The sequence below is a fragment of the Nanorana parkeri genome, unplaced genomic scaffold (genome assembly GCF_000935625.1).
Source record: "Nanorana parkeri isolate BGI_ZX_2015 unplaced genomic scaffold, ASM93562v1 scaffold747, whole genome shotgun sequence".
NCBI lineage: Eukaryota > Metazoa > Chordata > Amphibia > Anura > Dicroglossidae > Nanorana > Nanorana parkeri.
In genome coordinates, this window is record NW_017307015.1 from 392,234 (window position 1) to 412,062 (window position 19,829).

At 42.4% G+C, this 19,829-nt stretch overlaps 1 protein-coding gene across 1 annotated transcript in view; it reads right to left on the reverse strand.

Moving 5' to 3' along the window:
- Window positions 1–19,829, reverse strand: part of PPFIA3 (PTPRF interacting protein alpha 3) — a 165,303-nt gene that overhangs the window by 15,309 nt on the left and 130,165 nt on the right. Inside the window, exons 19-23 of the mRNA XM_018564364.1 lie at window positions 12,297–12,378; window positions 11,697–11,897; window positions 7,261–7,323; window positions 6,009–6,035; window positions 3,138–3,313 (exon numbers count right to left, since the gene is read on the reverse strand). Coding sequence (XP_018419866.1) covers window positions 3,138–3,313; window positions 6,009–6,035; window positions 7,261–7,323; window positions 11,697–11,897; window positions 12,297–12,378 — 549 coding nt within the window. The remainder of the gene's footprint in view (window positions 1–3,137; window positions 3,314–6,008; window positions 6,036–7,260; window positions 7,324–11,696; window positions 11,898–12,296; window positions 12,379–19,829) is intronic.

A 19,829-nucleotide genomic window follows, 5' to 3' on the forward strand; every position in this document is an offset into this window, starting at 1 on the left:
AAATAAAAACATTTAATTTAAATAGTGAAAACACAAACATGGATACAAATAATACAGTGGGAAGTAATGGGCTCGCTCCAGTCACCAGTGCCAAAGCAGTCAATACAGTAAATCCTGTGGCCCAAGATAATATAATTAAGAACGACCGACCAATATCAAGGCCAAAAAATAAAAGTAGTGTGGAACAAGAAAGAAGTTCCACATCAAATAGTGGAGAAGACGTGGAATCCTTATGGCTAGAACTAGAAATGATGGACGCTAGTCGTAAACTAATTGTGGGTATTTGTTACAAACCTCCAAATATAGGGGAGGAGGGGGAGGCTCATCTACAGTTCGAAATAGAAATAGCTGGGAGGGAGGGCAATGTAGTAGTGATGGGTGACTTCAATTACCCAGATATAAATTGGGTTAATGGTACCTCAGGTTCGAGAAAGGCGGGCCGATTTCTGAACATGTTGCGAGACAATTTCATGGACCAGATGGTTGAGGTTCCAACTAGGAAAAATGCCATCCTAGATTTAATCATTACTAATAATGCAGAGTTAATTGAGGATACTGTAATTGGGGAGACACTGGGTATTAGTGATCACAATCTGATTACTTTCACTATTGGATACAGGAAAGGGAAGTGGGCTGGACGGACAAGAACCCTAAATTTCAGAAGGGCAAACTTTGATAAACTACGCCACTTAGTGGGGGATATCAAATGGGAAAACTTATTCCACAACCTGAACTCGGACCAAATGTGGAACTGCTATTGCCAAGTGTATACCGTTGGGTAACACAAGTAAAATATTGAAAACTAAGCCTGTATGGCTAAATAAAACGGTAAAACAACACATCAAGGACAAGAGAGCAGCATTTATCAAATATAAGATGGAGGGGACAGCATTGGCGTTCAATAGGTACAAAGAATGTAATAAAAGATGCAAACTAGTAATCAGGGCAGCTAGAATAGAGTGCGAAAAGTATATTGCCACAGTTAGTAAAAAAAAAAATTCTATCAATACATAAACAGTAAAAAGGTAAGAAAGGAGCAGATAGGCCCAATAAAGGATGAAAACGGGAGGATAGTCACAAATTACAAGGAGAGGGCCGAGGCGCTGAACACGTTTTTCTCCTCAGTATACACTCAGGAAGACGGGTTTAACGTACATGAAAAAACACATAATTCAGCACAAAATATAACTCAGTGGTTGACGGAAACCGAGATACTACAAAGACTTGCAAAACTTAATGCAAATAAAGCAGTGGGACCAGATAACCTGCACCCTAAAGTACTTAACCTCCCTGGCGGTATGATTATGTCAGGAATTTTGTACCAAATGGGATTACCGCCAGGGAGGTTAAAGAACTAAGCCAGGTTATAACAAAAACATTATTCCTCATTCCTCAAGGACTCTTTAATGACTGGTAAAGTTCCAAGTGACTGGAGGAGGGCTACGGTAGTCCCAATATTCAAAAAGGGGGCAAGATGCCAACTGGGGAACTATAGACCAGTTAGTCTTACATCGGTGGTATGTAAAGTGTTGGAGGGAATGATTAAGGACTATTTGGTAGAATTGGTAGCATGGGTTCAGGAAAGACGGTTCCTGCCAGACTAACCTGCTAACTTTTTACGAGGGGGTAAGTAGAAATCTGGATGGAGGGAAGCCGGTGGATGTGGTATATCTGGATTTCTCAAAGGCTTTTGATACAGTACCACACAAACGCTTGTTATACAAGCTGAAATCCATGGGAATAGATGGAATGGTGTGTACATGGATAGAGAACTGGCTACAGGAACAGGTACAGAGAGTATCGATAAATGGCAGCTTTTCAGAATGGGCTAGTGTCATGAGCAGTGTGCCTCAGGGTTCTGTGCTAGGCCCCATGCTGTTCACCCTATTTATTAACGACAACGGGGAGGGTGTGAATAGCAATGTTTCAGTGTTTGCAGATGATACCAAAATCGGGAGGGTAATAGAAACGGACCTAGACAGTTTAACATTACAGGAGGACCTGGATAAAATAGGGGAGTGGGCTAATATATAGCAGATGAGGTTTAACGTCGATAAATGCACAGTAATGCACTTTGGGATTAAAAATAAGCAAATGGGCTATACAATCATGGGTATGCCATTAGAGAAGTCAGAAATAGAAAAAGATTTGGGGGTCATTATAGACCACAGATTGATTAATAGCTTGCAGTGCCAGGCTGCTGTAAACAAAGCAAGTAGAGTCATGTCCTGTATTAAGAAGGGGATTTATTGCATAATTGTGCCACTTTATAGATCACTGGTTCGACCTCATCTGGAGTATGCGGTCCAGTTGTGGTCACCAGTCCACAGAAAGGACGTCCTTGAGCTTGAAAGAGTCCAGCGGAGGGCAACCAAACTAATTAGAGGAATGGAGGGCCAGAGCTATGAGACATGACTACTAAATTTAAACATGTTCACGTTGTAAGTAAGGAGATTAAGGGGGGACGTGATTTTCATGTACAAATTGTTCAATGGTGACCGCAACATTAGCAACTAACACCGTAACAAAGACTAGAGGCCACCACCTAAAATTGGTGGAAAACAAAATTCCAGCACAAGGGGCGAAGGGGGTTCTTCACAGTTAGAGCGGTTAGGGTCTGGAACTCGCTGCCGGAGGCAGTGATCTCAGCTAAGAATGTGGAATCATTCAAGAAGCTTTTGGACGATTTCCTGAGAAACCATAACATACAGGGGTACAGGTACACTTAAGAATGAACTGATACAAGGACCTGTGTGTGTATGTATGTATGTATGTATATATGTATGTATGCGTGTATGTATGTATATATGTGTGTGTACACACACATCAGCAATAGGTTGGACTTGATGGACTCATGTCTTTATTCAACCTCAAATACTATGTAACTATCAGTACAGGTTCACATGCATACCCCTGGACTCCTTCATTTGTTGGATTTGTGTGCAAGGGCTTTTGTTGGGATTCATTCAAACTACTTTTCTACCTATGCAGGTTAATGGGATTGCAAAATCAGCTTGAGCTAACTTGGAAGTCTAAATGGGGTATGTAGGAAGCCAGAAGCACACAGAAACATAGAAGGATTTCATAACCATCTCATATTGAATAAGTAAACAGAAGCATGCTGACATTTTACTGACCTGTGAAAACTATCTACCATTTTGAGTTGTCCTCGAAGCTCTTTTTTGTTCAAGTGGTCTAACATTCTGGCATCTACTAAGGACTCCATAAAGTAGCTGCGATACTGGGGTAATCCCAGACTAGGTAGCCAGTCATTACCCACCCATTCATGGTTCATGTCACCGTATGCCAGGATCTGTTAAACAAAATCAATGAGTATAATAGGTTATCCTTATTAACCCTTTTCCCTGCCAAGCCCTGCATTCCACTTTTAACCTCAGCAGGCCACACCAGTCTTGCAATTTTTCACCTTTTTTTAAATTTCATCTGCTGCTTTTAGAGTTTGTAAAAGACCCCCCAAACCATAAATTTCCTGAAAACAGTAGAATGAAAAGATGGTGCTACTAATTTTGTAGGTCCAGCGATAATTGCTCAAATGTTTATCAAATCAATAGTAAACCGCTAAAAATGCACAAATAAATGAATAAAAGCACACTAAAATCAATATTTTTCCGACTGTAAAAAACTTCTCATGTCTTCTCATGCTTGGGGAGAACTTCCCTTTGCAGCTGAGTGCCTCTTCCTGTAGTGCTGGCTCAGGTTGCAAACCTATACACAGACACCATGTATCCATTTCAGAGACAAGGCAGTCTGCTGCAAAACAGAAGTTCTGCCCAGCATGAGAAGAGATACAGATTTAAAAAGAAGAGCAGCAATGAGAAGGGAAACAACCATGGATTACAGTAAGGCACACATTACAGTATTGTTTTATGTAAAAAAATCTGAGGGTTTAATGTCACTTTAAGGGAACTGGCAGCTCATCTAGGAGTGTGCTCCAAGGACTTGGGCTCACACGTGGACCCCAACAACTGGGATTTCCTGGACATGGATATTGATCTGAGTTCCCTGACCCATCTGCTGCAACCTGGACAACAGCATGTTCTATGATGGCAGGGTGAGTGAGAGCTGTGATAGCAAAATGAGTGAGGGGGCGAGGAGGCTGTGTGTGTGTGCTGCAACAGGGCTGTGTATACAGAGAAGGGGGTGTACTGTGGGGGCAATTTGCTGTGTGCACAGAAGGGGCTGTACTCTGGGGACACACTGCTGTGTACAGAGGTGGGTGTACTGTGGGGGCACTTACTGCTGTGTACAAGGGAGAAGGTACTACTTCTACTGCACCATAGACCCCGCACAGGCCACCTGAGAAGCTGGCAGAAGTGATACAATGCGCACCTGTTACTATTTAAACAGGTGATTACTGTAACAGGAGTGAAAGACTGTCCGTAGCTATACAGTTCTGGGACACTTTCAGACCAAATGCGCACTGCTGCTGCAAGGGACAGAGGAGAGAAATGCAAGGACATAAGATCTTTATTAGTAGAACCCATGCTTCTCTTTGCAGCAGCTTGTGCTGTCACATCTGCTTTTCTCTTGGTTTTTCTCTAGCCTCTGTCTCATTCTTGTTTCTACCCCCTTGGCAGCGGTATCTCTTCAATTTATCAGCAGCTGACTAACAAGACCTCCCCTCTGCTCTGCTGAAACAGGAAATATCAGCACAGACTGAGTTCAGAGAACAGAACTATGACTCAGCAGAGCAGAATAAGGCTCCATTCTCACATGGTGTTTGCCACGCGGCACAAAAACGTGCAAATCTTAACATAAGCGCAGATTCCACGTGTTTGCAGCTATTACTATTGCCGGAACACAAGAAATCTGCCTGCAAAATCGCATACAGACTTTTTGGCGAGACGCAAGTTTTCGCACCACGTGGATGCCACCAGTGGCGGAACTACCGCCGATGCAGGCGGTGCGGACGCACCAGGGCCTCCGGCCACTCCTTAGCTCTGCCACTGGATGCCACTCTAGTGTGAACAATGCACATTGGAATGCATTGTTTTTTATGTTTAGCGTGTTTCTGTGCGAAAGCCGCTCATGTGTGAATGGAGACTTGGAACCTTAATTACTTAAATGTAAACAGTATAAGTATGTTTTCTACAGTAGTAGCATGAAAAAAACACCAGTATCCAATATAACGGTATCACTTCCCAGTGTCCAGCCTGCTGACTGAACAATGAATAAGCATGTAAACATGTTTGCAGTGTTTGAATTACAGCACTGCACAAGGTAACAGCACCTGATTAGCTTACTGAATTGGTCCACCCTCTCTCAGTCTAAGTTCTGCTGAGCACTAAAAGCCAACCAAAATACATATTTGTGTTACTTACTCTAGTAAATAACTGGCTCAAAGGGAGTTACTGTGCCTTGAGTTCAGCTTAAAAAAATTCTGTGAGGTAAATTTCTGTATATTAACCCAGTCACTACTGTTTTGGGTATTTTTAGCTAAAAAATACTAAGGTACAGTATAAGGAAAATTGGTGCAGGCTGGATGAAAATGGGGAGAGGCCGTATTGATAGTGGGGTGGATTATTATAAATTATCTGCCAAGGAGCAAATATCTGGTCACAAAGCCACATTGTGTGTGCAAAATTATTTTCCTTATTCAACAAGGTTGTATGGAAAATGATGTGACATGCACTACCATTCCTATGATTGTTCCTGGGTTAATATGATTACTGCCATTGTTTGTACAGTGTTACATTGCTATGACTGCAGTGTGTATTAATGAGCAATGTAGCTGGCGTAGTGTGCACATTATCTGCTGGTATTTGGCATTATATTTTATTAAATGTGTAAATGTGTAGCCCTTTGGATGCTGGAGGCCACAAGTAAACCCCCAAAATACAGCATGTTCGCTACCACTCCTACATATGCTCTAATGGCTCAGAGAAGTACAGCAGTAGGTGGTATCAGTAGCTTTGATCAAGAGCGGTTATAATAACAAGTTTAGAATTGATAATTGTTTACTTTTTTCATACAACAAACCAACCTACCTGTTCCCAGCTGATTTCCTTAGTCTCCTGACAGTGGTTAGATTGTTAAAAAGAACAAATCAGAAAGTCAAGTGGTGAGCTAGCAGCAAAAAAAAACTACTGCAGACATATAGGTAAACAAACATTAACCTACATGCAGACATATAGGTGAACTACTGCAGACATATAGGTAAACAAACATTAACATACATCATAAACATTTAAAGCACGTGCAAAGAGATTAAGAAGACAGGATAGAAGCAGAAGAGAACAAAGTATGAGCCTTCAAGAAAGATGCTATGATTTTTATTACGGTTTAGTTGCATTTTCATGTGAGGACAGAAGTACACATGGTTGAGGCTTGCTACGCAGGGTCACAGAGCTCTTCCTCCATAAAACAGAGGTCTGATAATCCAGGAGTATCACAGGATACACCCATTGCATGTCTGCAGCAAGCTAATAGAAATAGATATGTTTTTCATTATGTATTGAATGCAGGCCCGGATTCCCCACAAGGCCAGAGGCAGGGCGCAGAGGGGCGGCAAGCTGCTTTCTACATTTAGTCCTGCTTTGCACAAGCAGGGCTAAATGTTGAACGGGGAAGCCGATTGTACGTTTACAAGTGATCTCGGCGATGTCGCCGAGATCACTTGTAATAAGTTTGCAGCCTGTCTGTCCTCCCCTCCCCTGCACCTACCTCTCTCCTCGCTCGCTCCATCCTCCCCCTGCCACCGAGTCTCTCTCCTATCCCGAGTCCCTGCCGCCGATGCAGGGAGCAGAGCGGCAGGTGAAAAGTAACCCTGCTGCTCCGTGTACACAATGAGAGGGGAGAGCAGTCTTCCTCTCTCACCTTGCACAGGAGTTCCAGCACTATAGGCCGGTCAGTCTAACATCGGTAGTTTGTAAAATGCTAGAGGGCATAATAAAGGATTATCTGGTAGAATTTGTTCAGGAAAACGGGATAGTTAATGACAATCAGCATGGGTTCAGGAAAGACCGTTCCTGCCTAACTAACTTGCTAACTTTTTATGAGGGGGTGAGTAGAGATATGGATGGAGGGAGGCCGGTAGATGTGGTATATCTGGATTTCTCAAAGGCTTTTGATACGGTACACCAATTTGCCTGAAAATACTTTGAAATACACCAAAAAGTCAAAAGCCAGACAAGACAAGTCTTGTTTAGTTTGTCCCACAACCAACACTTACAAAAATGGTTATAGAGAACTATAATGATGAAGATTTTAATCTATGAAGTAAAAAGGTTGACTACTTACAGGCTTGGTTGTTGCTGTTAATGTTTCCATCTCTTCATGAGTCATCCAGACATTTCCTGTTGACTAGATGGAAAAAATGAATGCCTAATTAGTTATCTAGCCCCTAGGTGACATATATGGTAACATTCAAGCTGTGCGTTTACCTCTGCTTAGAGGAAACAGAATTCGGAAACAATTTAGAGAATCAAGAGACGCCACCAGTAAATACGTAAGGAGGAGTGGGTGGGAGGGTGTCAAGGTGGATTATAATGTGCAGCCCAACTTAATTTTTAGAAAATCCTGTGCCCTATCAGCATGCTGTAGAGGAGGACCCTCAGCCTTGTGTGAAAGTGGCTTCTGCAGAGTTTCAACATCGTCTCTGCTAAATGTGAGCTATAACTCTGCAATCAGCAAATCTCATGCCTCCTGCTGATTGAAGAGATCTAGGAGGGAGAGTGTTAATCCTTTGCAGAGAGACCACTGCTTTCACACAGAGAACAGGGGTTCTTCTCTGTAGCATGCCTGGCAAGAGACATGATTTTCTCCTCAGGCTCAGGATGCCTTCAAAGCTCCTTTACACAGACTCTGTTTAAATGTGTAAAGCCGACTGTCGGCTTTACACTGGAAGCATTTCTGGCAGCTAAGCTGCCACCAGATCTTTTCCAGGGGCCACTGAAGTGCACCCCGCCCGACACCCTGGCCTAGTTTCCAGGAGCCCCTCCTACTGCGGGCCGGGGACTTACATCACGGGCGTAGAAGCGGGGAGAGAGACCAGCAAAAATCCGTACGCCGATCTCCTCCCCGCTAAATGGGGCCAGAACCGATGCTGGTTGCATCACTTCCGGTCCCTCAGTTGTCATTCCCCGGCTGCAGAAGCCCAGGAAGAAGCTATTTGTGTGTGATCTGCATTCCAATAGCTTCTCTGGAGCGGAAAGGTGACACTAGGGGTCTAATAGGTTCTCTTTATGATAACATTAGGAGACTATCATCTCCAATATGCTATCAGATAGGGGGCTTGTAAGTCCCCTTATGTGATAGCAATTAAGTTAAATAATAAAAAAGTAAAAAATAAAATATTTATTTTAAAGTCCCCCCGCCCGCATATTAACATAAATATGCGTAGGGTGTATGAAAACGACGATTGCGCTATACATGTTTGGTGTTGCTGTGTGCGCCAGAGTGAGAGCAATATTTCTGCGGCCAATATTCATGGACATCACTAAACGGATGATCTGTACTGGCTTTTAAAGCATCGCCTATGAACAATTTGGGGTACCATATATTGTCGCCATTACACAGAATTATGTAACCTGAGCATGTTGGGTATCTTTATTAATTTATTTCCAAAACAATGGGTATTATTTTGTATTTTTGGGCAATAAAATTGACTTAAATGTATTTTTCTTTTGCACGCGCCGCCGCTTCCCTTTGCAGCACGCAGCTCTGTGTAAAGTGTGTCATCGGCTTGTGTTCACTGTCCGGCTGGCACACCCCATCTCTGCGCCCATGGCAGCCGCACCCTGCCCCCCCAAAGCTTACTCTTTGCTGAAGTCATCTACAAGCTGTCTTTGGTAAAATTATATTTTTGGTGTTAGTGACTTAGTGCATCATTTTGTGATACTGCAAATAGTTTATACCACTGATCACAAATGCAAATCGTTTTTTCTCCTTAATTATGATATCATCAACATGTATGCTGTCGTACATATCACAAAAAAACTTACACTTAAGCTGTTGATTATACATAATTGGGTGTATAATCACTAGAAATACTCAGGGACAGTCTCTATTGTGTTTGTTTGTTTTCTTCTGTGAAGGAGAGTGCCATCACCGAAGTTTGCCTACGGCAGCATTGAGCTTAAATACAACCCTGATTATAGCTGCTAGGTCTTGCATATAGTTTCTTTGCACCTATTGCTCCTCTAGGTGGTAGTAATACCCATGGTACCTGAAAATAATCCCTTAATGGACTCAAAGAAAATATTTTAGGCAAGTACAAAAAAATATTTTATTCCTGTCTGTGATGCTGTAGGTGATTGTTCCCTCACTTCCTGTCTGGTAAAATCATTGTCAGTAGTACAGTAAGAGAGGGTAAAGCCTTCTAATATCTAGATATCTGTAAGAAACCCAACTGGGGGTTTAGTCACCCTTCAGTCTATTAAAAAAAATGTAACTGGATATACACTTTGTCATATCAGTAAATGTATTTACTGTATATCAAGCTGGTCATACATACAGTACTGTGCAAAAGTTTTATACAGGTGTGAAAAAATGCTGTAAATTAAAGAATGTTTTCAAAAATATATATTTGTATTGTTTATTTCTATGAATTTGAATAAAGAAGAAAAATCTACATCAAATAAATATTTGGTGTGACTACCCTTTGGCTTCAAACCAGCATCAATTCTTAAGGTGCCCATACACCTTACGATTATCGGACGAAACTTTTCATCCGATGATCGAACCGTCGTACAATGGCCCCATCCTGCCCCTATTATCGCAAGCTTCAATTAGCGGTAGTTTAAAAAAAACCTGGACGACTTGCGGTAAATGACCGCAACTTTTTTTCGTTTGCGCATGCACTGACGGACGGACGGTCTTTTGACGGACGGAAACGCCACCAACCATGCGAACATCGTACGATCGACCAAAGTTTTCAAACATGCTTGACCATCAAAAGTCGTACGATTGTACAGTACTATCGGTCGTGCACTCTATTCACACAATACGATTGTCGTACGAAAAGTCGATCGCGTAGGATAATCGTAAGGTGTATGGGCACCTTTACACTTGCACAAATGCAGGGATTTTGTAGGATTAGAGTCGGTGTAAGATTAACCAATTATACCAAGCAGGTGCTAATGATCATCAATTTCATATGGAGGTTGAAACGCAATCATTAACTGAAACATAAACAGCTGTGGAGAAGGCCTAAAACTGGGTGAGGAACAGCCATACTTTGCTACTAAGGTGAGGTTGTGGAAGACAGTTTCTTGTCACAGGTCATACACCATGGCAAGACTGAGCACAGCAACAAGACCAAGGTAGTTATACTGCATCAGCAAGGTCTCTCCCAGGCAAATATTTCAAAGCAGACTGGGGTTTCGAATTGTGCTGTTCAGGCTCTTTTGAAGAAGCACAAAGAAACATTGAGGACCGTAGATGCAGCTGTCGGCAAAGGAAACTTAATGCAGCAGATGAAAGACACATCATGCTTATTTGCCTTCGACATTGGAAGATGTCCAGCAGTGCATTCAGGACTGAACTGGCGGAAATCAGTGGGACCCAGGTACACGCATCTGCTGTCCAGAGAAGTCTGGCCTGCATTGGTCTTCATGGAAGAATTGTGGCCAAAAAGCCATACCTCCAGGCGTGGAAACAAGGCTAAGCGACTCAACTATGCACAAAACATAGGAACTGGGGTGAAAAATGGCAGCAGGTGCTCTGGACTGGTGAGTCAAAATTTCAAATAGCTGGCTGTAGCAGGAGGCTGGAGAGGGCTCTAGAACAGTACAGTAATGAGTGTCTGCTGGCAACAGTGAAGCATGGGGGAGGTTCCTTGCAAGTCTGGGGCTGCATTTCTGCCAATGGAGTTGGAGATTTGGTCAGGATCAATAGTGTCCTCAATGCTGAGAAATACAAGCAGATACTTATCCATCATGCCATATCATCAGGGAGGCACATGATTGGCCCCCATTTATTATGCAGCAGGACAACGACCCCAAATATACAGCCAATGTCATTAGGAACTATGTTCAAGTAGTTTTGGAAGTGATGGTTTGGATCCCACAGAGCCCTGATCTCAACATCATTGCGTCTGTCTGGGATTACATGAAGAGACAAAAGGATTTGTAGTTAGTTCCCCAAACTAGATCAACCTACCTGCTGAGTTCCTTCAAAAAAAGTGTACCTCGAAGAACTGATGCTGTTTTAAAGGACGAAGCTTGTCATACCAAATATTGATTTGATCTGGATTTCTCTTCTGCACATTTACTTTCCAGTTTGTTAACTGATAAAAATGATCTATTAACACTTTTATTTCTGAAAGCATTCTTGTTTTATAGCATTTTTTCACACCTGCCTAAAACCTTTGCACAGTACTGTATATCTAAAAAAAACATGTAATGGTCTATAGAGGATCTGATGGACTGGAAAATGTAGTTCAAGCTAATATAATTTTTTGCTTGTACAACACTGTTAAGCCACTTTTCAGAAGGAATGGTTGTATAAGTGGTACATGTTAGAGTAGGGAAGAGTTAAAACTGTCAGATATTACTGATATTTTAGTCAGTGAAAAGATTTCCACTCATATCAATCAAACATCAATACAAAATGCAGCCAGACAGACATTCACACATCCTCTAAAACTAAAAGAAAAAAAGTTTTAGCTTGACTTGAATTTCAGTGTTCCAAATCCCACAGTAATTGCGTACTTTAACCATAACATGAGGTCTTACCGTACGCGATGTGGCTGGAGCAGATGGACTCGTAAGTGAAACCATTTCCTGGATGGCGAGGCGCAGTTTTAGTCGGTGGAGAGGGTTGCTGATACCAATCTCACGCTGGATTTCTGTATCAGACAAGTTGGCCATAATAGAGCCACTTTTCACATTGGCACGGCAGGCAGCAACATACCAGGCTGGCATACCAACCCAGAGCTGAGAAAACAGGGACAAAGTATCAGACCAATGATTTTACTAAAATAAATAAAATTTTCTGAGTATATACAAAAGTACAGTTTTGCGGGGCTCCGTAGAATACAGAGCAAAAACAAGAAAAGCACATTGTTACTGGTCTTTGAAAAAAAAAATTATTGCCAAGTGATATCTTTTGGTGGCTAACAAAAAATATTTAAAAATACAAGCTTTTCAAGCTGTAAAGCTTCTTCCTTGGGTATTATGACAGATAAAATGCATAAATGGGAAAATATTCAGAAATACTGTGTATAATCTGACAATACATTACATCTGTATTTATTCATGGCTAACACATGAAATCATATTTTTGCTTGTTTTTTGATGCCAAAGAGATACTATAAAATGCAATTTAAACATTACCTCCAGCCAAGAAACAACAGTGGGTCCATCCCAGGCAGCAAATGGAAGGCCTTGTCGACAGGCTTCCTCCAAGAGTTCATGCCTGAAACAGAAATGGCAACATATAAGGTTTCATACTTCAACTAAAATTCAGTCATTTACTACAAACTTCTCAAACTCTTCATAACAGAAGGGGTAGTCAGCCTTAAAGAGCAAGCATGTTTGTATTTTCAAGATGCATTAGTTTAACCCAATATGCATTGGTCAGTAGAAACCATGACCTGTTTTGGACAGACAGGGCTTTTGTTAAGTCGCAGATTGCAGTATTATCTTTTAGCTCTGTAAGCCTTAGATAGAGATAATAAGAATATTGCTCCACATTATATGGTCCGGTCCTAGACTGTCAGACTTTTGACACAGGGTCAAAAATATATCCCAAAGATTTGCAGGTTACCATATCCCTCTAGAACCATTCTTTTTCTTTTTACACATACAGGAAATTGAATGATAAGTAATTCTCAAAACGCAGATACAATGTGTACATGCTCGAGAGATGAGTCTCCACATCTCATGTAGCTCAACAAAGTAAATGATATTAGGTGAATGGACCGCATGACTCACTCCTAAAAGGACAAAGAAGATATATTTACCAGGACTTGGTATTACTAAATTTGCTCCGCCTTTTCTGAATCTGACTCCTTTTCCTTCTCCACTCCCCTGACCCCCTTTTTTCGAGCATTCCTCATTGGTTTCACACTCTCCTACCCCCTCTTTTTTCCATGTTCTGCCCCCCTCCCCCATTTCTGTTTGCTTTCCTCTACTGGCTCTTTACTCCTAACAATCTACCTCCCTTCTATTGCTGCTTTCCCTCCCCAAGGGGTATTATCATGCCTATTCCCTACAATTCCTTCCTGGTATTATGCCCCTATTTCTTGCTTTCCCTGTAGCCTGACTATACTTAGCTACTGAACAGCCTCCTTCTATCGTTTTCCTTTATCTTCATCTCCGTTCCTTAAAAAATATTGAAAATGAAACCAACACTAAAATTAGAAATTAAATAATAAAAGTAACTTTTATTATATAAATAATCAATGACTATGTGCCTTTTTTGTCATTGTTCAGCTCTAAATGCACCCGCCCACTGCTGCTGTCAATCAGCAGAGGTGGACCTGAAGTTCCCTATCAGGTCCTCCTCTGCTAATTGAAATAGATTGAAATAGCCAATAGCAGTCTAGCTATTCATTCCCATGTTGTCAGTTGTTTTTTTTCTATTTGTTTTCTGACGGCAGGAGGTGTCAAGATACAAAAAAAAAAACAGCAGATAGCAAGGGAAGCATTAGCTTCTCTGCTATCTGCCATCACTTCAGGTGGATGGTGGGGAGGGCACATCCCTGAAATGAGAAGGGCACCTCCCTGAAATTACTTTTTTCAAGTTGGGATGCACATTTATGAATTGTGTATCCCCTGAGGTTTTGCTCCTTTTCGTTTGAGCGTATTATGTTCTCTTATTGTTTGTAAAGTGAATAAAGAATCAGAAAAAAACAAAAAATTGCACATACAATTTCTTCACTTTTTTCCTAAAGCTAATTTTAAGTAGTTGGGGCAATCTGTAAAATTGACTCCAGAAAGTTGATAGTTTTCTTCCTGTTGCTTCTCTTCCGCAGATACTTGGGAGGGACTAGCAAAGTTGGGTTACGCAAGGTAGTCCATTGCTATTTCTTAGTGTTCATTAGTCAAAGAGGTTTTTAAAAAATATACTGTCAAAAGTGTGCCTGATCTAGATGAGTCCGCCCCTGGACAGGGTTATTGGTATACATAACTCTCCAACCTCTCCTTAACATTACGTAGTAGGGCAAAGCTAAGTATAGATTTTTAACTGCAGGTATGACTCTGAATATCACATAAGATATGTCAGTGTTTATCTGCTAGAGGGCAAGCAGTGACTCACTAACACAATTTACACCTGTTCAGAGAGCATGAATTTTATCCTGGATGTGTCTGTTCCACAAGTAGAAAATAGACCTAGGTAAACATCATATGAAACAAACTGCTACTGAAAACAGATGGTGTTCTGTATAAGAAAGTGCTAAGAAGATTCATGAAGAGAATGTATTGGTACTAACAGACTTAAGGTCACATTTCTCCAGGAGGATCAGATGCTACTATGAAAGGGAGAGAGACACCTACTGGGTATACCTCACAACTGTTCTAGAGCTTGAGTTTAACTTAGTGCCCTAAGGAGGAAACACACCCCAGCACTGCTGGATCAAGACCTGTATGAGGAAATTCTTTAGTCAAGCAGCTGCTGGTAGTTTCAGGTTGGATATCTCAAATACTTGTAGTCTGTCCAGCACGTCAATTAGCACAGTGTCTTCATGATCAATTAAAATCAGTTTTTCTTTCTGGGACATCTGTGCAATAGATGGTCTCTGTACTGGGTAACAGGCCAGATCCTTAAGGCTGGGTTCACACCTAGCCGTATTGAATATGCGCGTCTGTCGCGCGTTTTTTTTACCGCGATTCACGGTAAAAAAGTCACGCGATTCCGAAGGCTACTTGGCTGTATCCCAATGTAAAACGCCCTACAAAACGGCCCAAAGAAGTACATGTACTTGTTTGAGCGTAGGCCGTTTTGTAGGGCGTTTCAGACAGGCGGAAATACGGAAAGGTGTGAACCAGACCCATAGAAAACAATGGGATTTTCATGTTTGTACGTTTTGTTGAGCGTTCATAGAGCGTTGAACGCGTGACAAAACGTAAAGGTGTGAACGGGGCCTTAGGGCCGTGTAAGATAGACAATTTTGTAGCAGCACCTCACCGAGACAACTTGGTAATGCCATCTATTAGTGATTTGTAGCTACCGATGTAACTGCTACTGATTCGACATTAAGGCCTTGTTCACAACAAATGCAGAGCAGATCTGCTCAGGTTTATGCGCACGCAGTGCAGTGGGTTGTGCCGTGTTTTTACCGCGTTCCGGCCCGTTTTTGGTAAGGAATTTTTTATTTTAACATGGGCTTTCAGTGCGTTCTAGGCATTTGCATGCGTTTTTAATGCGTTTGCATTCGGTCAAACTCCTGCTACATGACACTATCTCTTTCATTGATTTGTAGATGTGAATGCAAAGTGTTTGTCACTGGTGAGCTTGCGACAACATGAATTTCTGCAAAACTTGACTGCGGAGTGAAGGAGCTACAAATTGCTTTAAAATTAACAAGTTAGTAATTCCTTCGAAAATAACTATGATTTCCGCATTTAAAATAAAAAAAGGATAATTTAAAAAAAGGAAATGATTATGCATGATACAGTCCTAAATCTGTGAAGGAGGTAAATACACTGTTCATTGATCCCATATTGGTCCCTAAGGAAGAGGGGGGGGTTAAGTAAAGTGGCTATCTTTTATTAGACAATTAGGACCCTTTTGTTTCACTGCTGTTAGGCTAGCAATGCTTTTCCCGCACCTCCATCCACCATTTTGTTGAAGGGCGTATGCCCTCACCATAAGGTCCTTTCATCTTTTACCTGGTAAGGTAGATCTCTTAAACTGGGAAGTGCTTTACAGACACGCAGCCAGCAGTCTTTTTGGCCAGTTTGCTGCACTGCATCTGTCTCTTGCAATCTAGATTGTTTTTACATTTTGTGTTAGCTGACAGACACTCTACCGCTCTTTTGCTGGGTACACAGCACTGCTTTACCTACCACTGAGAGCCTCCTGCATTTCTTTGGACTACAGCCTGATCACCCCAGTACCTTCAGGGGTGGTTAGGCTGCTTGTTCTGCTTGTGCTGGATATATTAAAGTAAAAAGAAAGGCTATGCAATAACCCACTTTTAAATGTTACCTCCCCACTACTCTTATATTTGTTGTATACAGTTCGTAATAAATCTCAAATAGCCGTGTTTAAATGATATATCTAGAGGTCACGTGTCTGCAAAGCTCCAGCGAGTATGCTTGGCTGTTTGGCATGCATCACATGACTGCTGGTACGGTTTGTTGGGTGCTATTCAGATGAGTAGCTTCGAATCGCACCATGCATGTTAGCACAGAATGATGAAGGAAACTGGCCCTCAACCATAAACAATGGCCATAGACTAATTCTTCTTAACCTTCTTACTCTTGTGTGCTCGTCATTCTACGAGCACGTTGACATAGGTGGGAATAAAAAATCTTTTTTTACTTTGACGATTTGTTTTCACTTCCATTTTTTACATTTTTTTTTTTATCTCAAGAGGGTTGACAAGCCCTATTTGATAGCAATTTTATGGTGACAGGTCCTGTTTATGAAGACATTAGGGATCTATTATGCCTTAATATCGCTTCTGTACACTGCCGAAACAGATTGGACATAGAGTGTCCGTGATCTGTTGATTCCCTCACCACAGAGGCCAGGATCTGATGGCTCTGAACATGGAAGTTCTCAGAGCTTAGCTCTTCTGGGCTCATGTCTCATGGGGAAGATTGAAGAACATATGGGGGGTGATTTACTAACCTAAACACACACACACACACACACCAGGTGTGTGTGATTTTCACACAGCAAAACGTATTTATCAACCAAAAAGTCTCTAAAAGCATATTTCCACTAATGCCATATATGGAAAAATCATGCACATGATGCATATATAATGCTGCTTCATAGTTTAGACAAAAATGGTTAGCTCATGCATTTACATTCCTGCATTCATCAACGCAAGCAACATAACAGAGCTAATTTACACCACATTACCTTGCAATTCATTGCAGGGCTTTGCACAACACACCTGCTGGGTGTGTACACACTACAAAGGTGTTTCGATTCCTCCCACAGATCATGCTGGGAGGGAACACACTACAGAGGTGTATACACGTTCGTGGTGTGTTTAAAAGGTTAGTAAATCAACCCCATGGTCTTTTGATCTCTCTGCATCCTAACCTCAACAAAGGTCATGGACATCCTGGGCTCCCACATGACACAGTTGAGCCCAGGAGACATTGAGGGAGGGGCTGCATGTTTCCTGACCTAAGTGATTATGTGGCTGTACAGCTGCACGAATCACTTCTATTGCAAAGCATTCTGCCAATAGAATAAAAAGTAAACAAACTTTTAACTGCCATGAGTTTGTTTACACCCTGTTACTGCCACACCAAAATAGTTATGGCAGCAGCAGTAAACCATCTGGCTTACAGGTTAAACATTCTTGCTAGATACAAGTGAAATTGGGCACTTATATCTACTTTGAATCTAATATTATTTTGCATTATACATTTAGTCAAGTAGTTTGCTGTTTTTTAAGATTTACACAGATTTTTCTGGCACAGAATAGCATCTGCGGTGTCAAAAAGAGTTAAATGACGCAGCACTATTGTAACTTCATTGTAACTTCATTCATAGCAAATAAAAAGGGTGACCTTTGACCTGCATATGATATCAGTTAAAGTAACCTTGCAAGTTTAAAATTTATAAATAAATAAATGTAAAAGTAAACTGTGCTTCCATTAAACCCCTTAAAAAGGCTTATTTAACCATAATTAGCAGTAGCTAAACTCTAAAAAAAAATGTAACCAGTAGGGTTAGGCACCACACCCCTAATATGAAATATATAAGAACAAAAAAGAAGAAAGGCGCATGCGCGCGGCTGATCAAGATGGACGCTCACTGATCAGCTCCGCGCCAGAACGGGAGAAGTGAAGACCTATTTTGACTATCACAGGCCCCACTCACGGTAATCACAGGTGCCTTAGGATCTGGGCTCACCCCGCCGACCGGCAGATACCATCATGTCCTGCACCAGGAGTCGGGGTGGCAAGTTGAGCCAGACCACGCTACACGAGGCCCTGGGTCGGGCGGCTAACAAGATGGGGCCGGCATCATCACAATGGAGCGAGGACTCCCGAAACTCTAACAAGCCCGCAGATCCCCTGGAGAATAACTCACAGGCTAGTCAGGCAGAACCTGAGGTAACCCATTCTCTCCTGGCACAATTTGAATCGACCCTCCATAAAGCTCTGCACAGGGTATCCAAGCAAATTACCTCGCAGCTTATCAAAGAGATACGGGATGTAGGCAGCCGCACTACCACACTTGAATCCCGTTGCAATGATTTGACTACCATAGCGGAGGGACATGAGGATGAACTGGAGAAACTGCGTTCCTTGAACCTATCCCTCTTAACACAACTCGAGGACTCAGAGAATCGGGATCGCAGACTGAATTTGCATATCAGAGGAGTCCCGGAACCGGTTTTGGGCCTACAATCAACGGTCACTGCGTTGTTCCAGGAACTGGCCACCAATATCCCCATGGAACGTCTGGAATTCGATAGGATTCACAGAGCGCTCTCCCGCCGCACCCCTGATGGCCCACCACGAGATATAATTGTTCGCCTCCACTATTACCGCTCCAAGGAACGGCTCCTTCAGGCAGCCAGGGAGGCTGGGACACTGCAGTTCCAAGGATTCGGGTATCAAATTTACTCTGACCTTTCACCGGCTACTATAGCCCGACGGCGAGAGTTCCGTCCCCTGCTGCAAGTACTCCAAGCCAAAAAGATCAGGTATCGTTGGGGCTTTCCATTTAAGGTGCAATTATTTTACGATGGTAAAACCTATACATTTATCACTGTGGATGAGATGCGCGAATGCCTGGACTCCCTACATATGCTGGGACGTACGGATGCTGCTGCAGACGACTGCCCCCCATCGCCTACACTACGGCCTGGAAGAGAGCGCTCTACTCGCCATTCGGCCGCTCTGCCTGGGCCCTCCGGAACCATGTGGATGATACCGAATTCTCCCTTGCCCACTGGCTCCTTTGGATGACTGTCCCACTAGAACTGCTCCTATTTGCCCAGTTGCTGAGCGTTGTTGCTCCCTTCAAGGGTATAGTCACCGTTGACTCCACGCGGTATTGGTGTGGTAATTACCCCGTTTGGATTCCTATGGTTTAGGCCACATTTCACTACATCACAGCCTAAGATCCTCAGGATCACTCTGCAGGGAGCCTTGGTCCCACCTTGCGGTTTTATTGGTTCCATGTTAAGCTGTTGTTCTGTTACTCATTTTATTTTGCTGTGGGACTCCTCTGGTGCTAGCTTACCCCCTAGGTTTTTTGGTCTCCGGGGGGGTGATCTGACATCAGATCAGGCTGAAGTTTCAGGCTCGCCCTGCAAAGATTTTCTTGTATTTTGTATTCTCCTGTTATTTACCTGCATATGCTGCACTTAATTCTGTTATGTTACCTTAATGACCCCTCGGTCTAATGGACATATACATCTGGGTTCTGTGTTGTTTTTTTTTTTTGCTTTTATTTTCTTATTAGCAGGTCTGTCTCCCGTTCTGGTACACCCCATGCACCCCACCTCTCACTATCTTGGATTTGGCGTTTGGCTGGATCCTAGCCTAGTGAACGACATCCCACCTTGTTGGTTCAGGGACTGTTCTTGGCCCTTTGGGAGTCTTCCCTTCCTGGTTCCCTCGCCCTACCCTACCCCTCCCTCCCCTTTACTCGAACACGCTAATTTCATCCTTCCTTCCCTCCTTCCCCCCACTTCCCTCCCCTTTTACAAGTCTTAATCT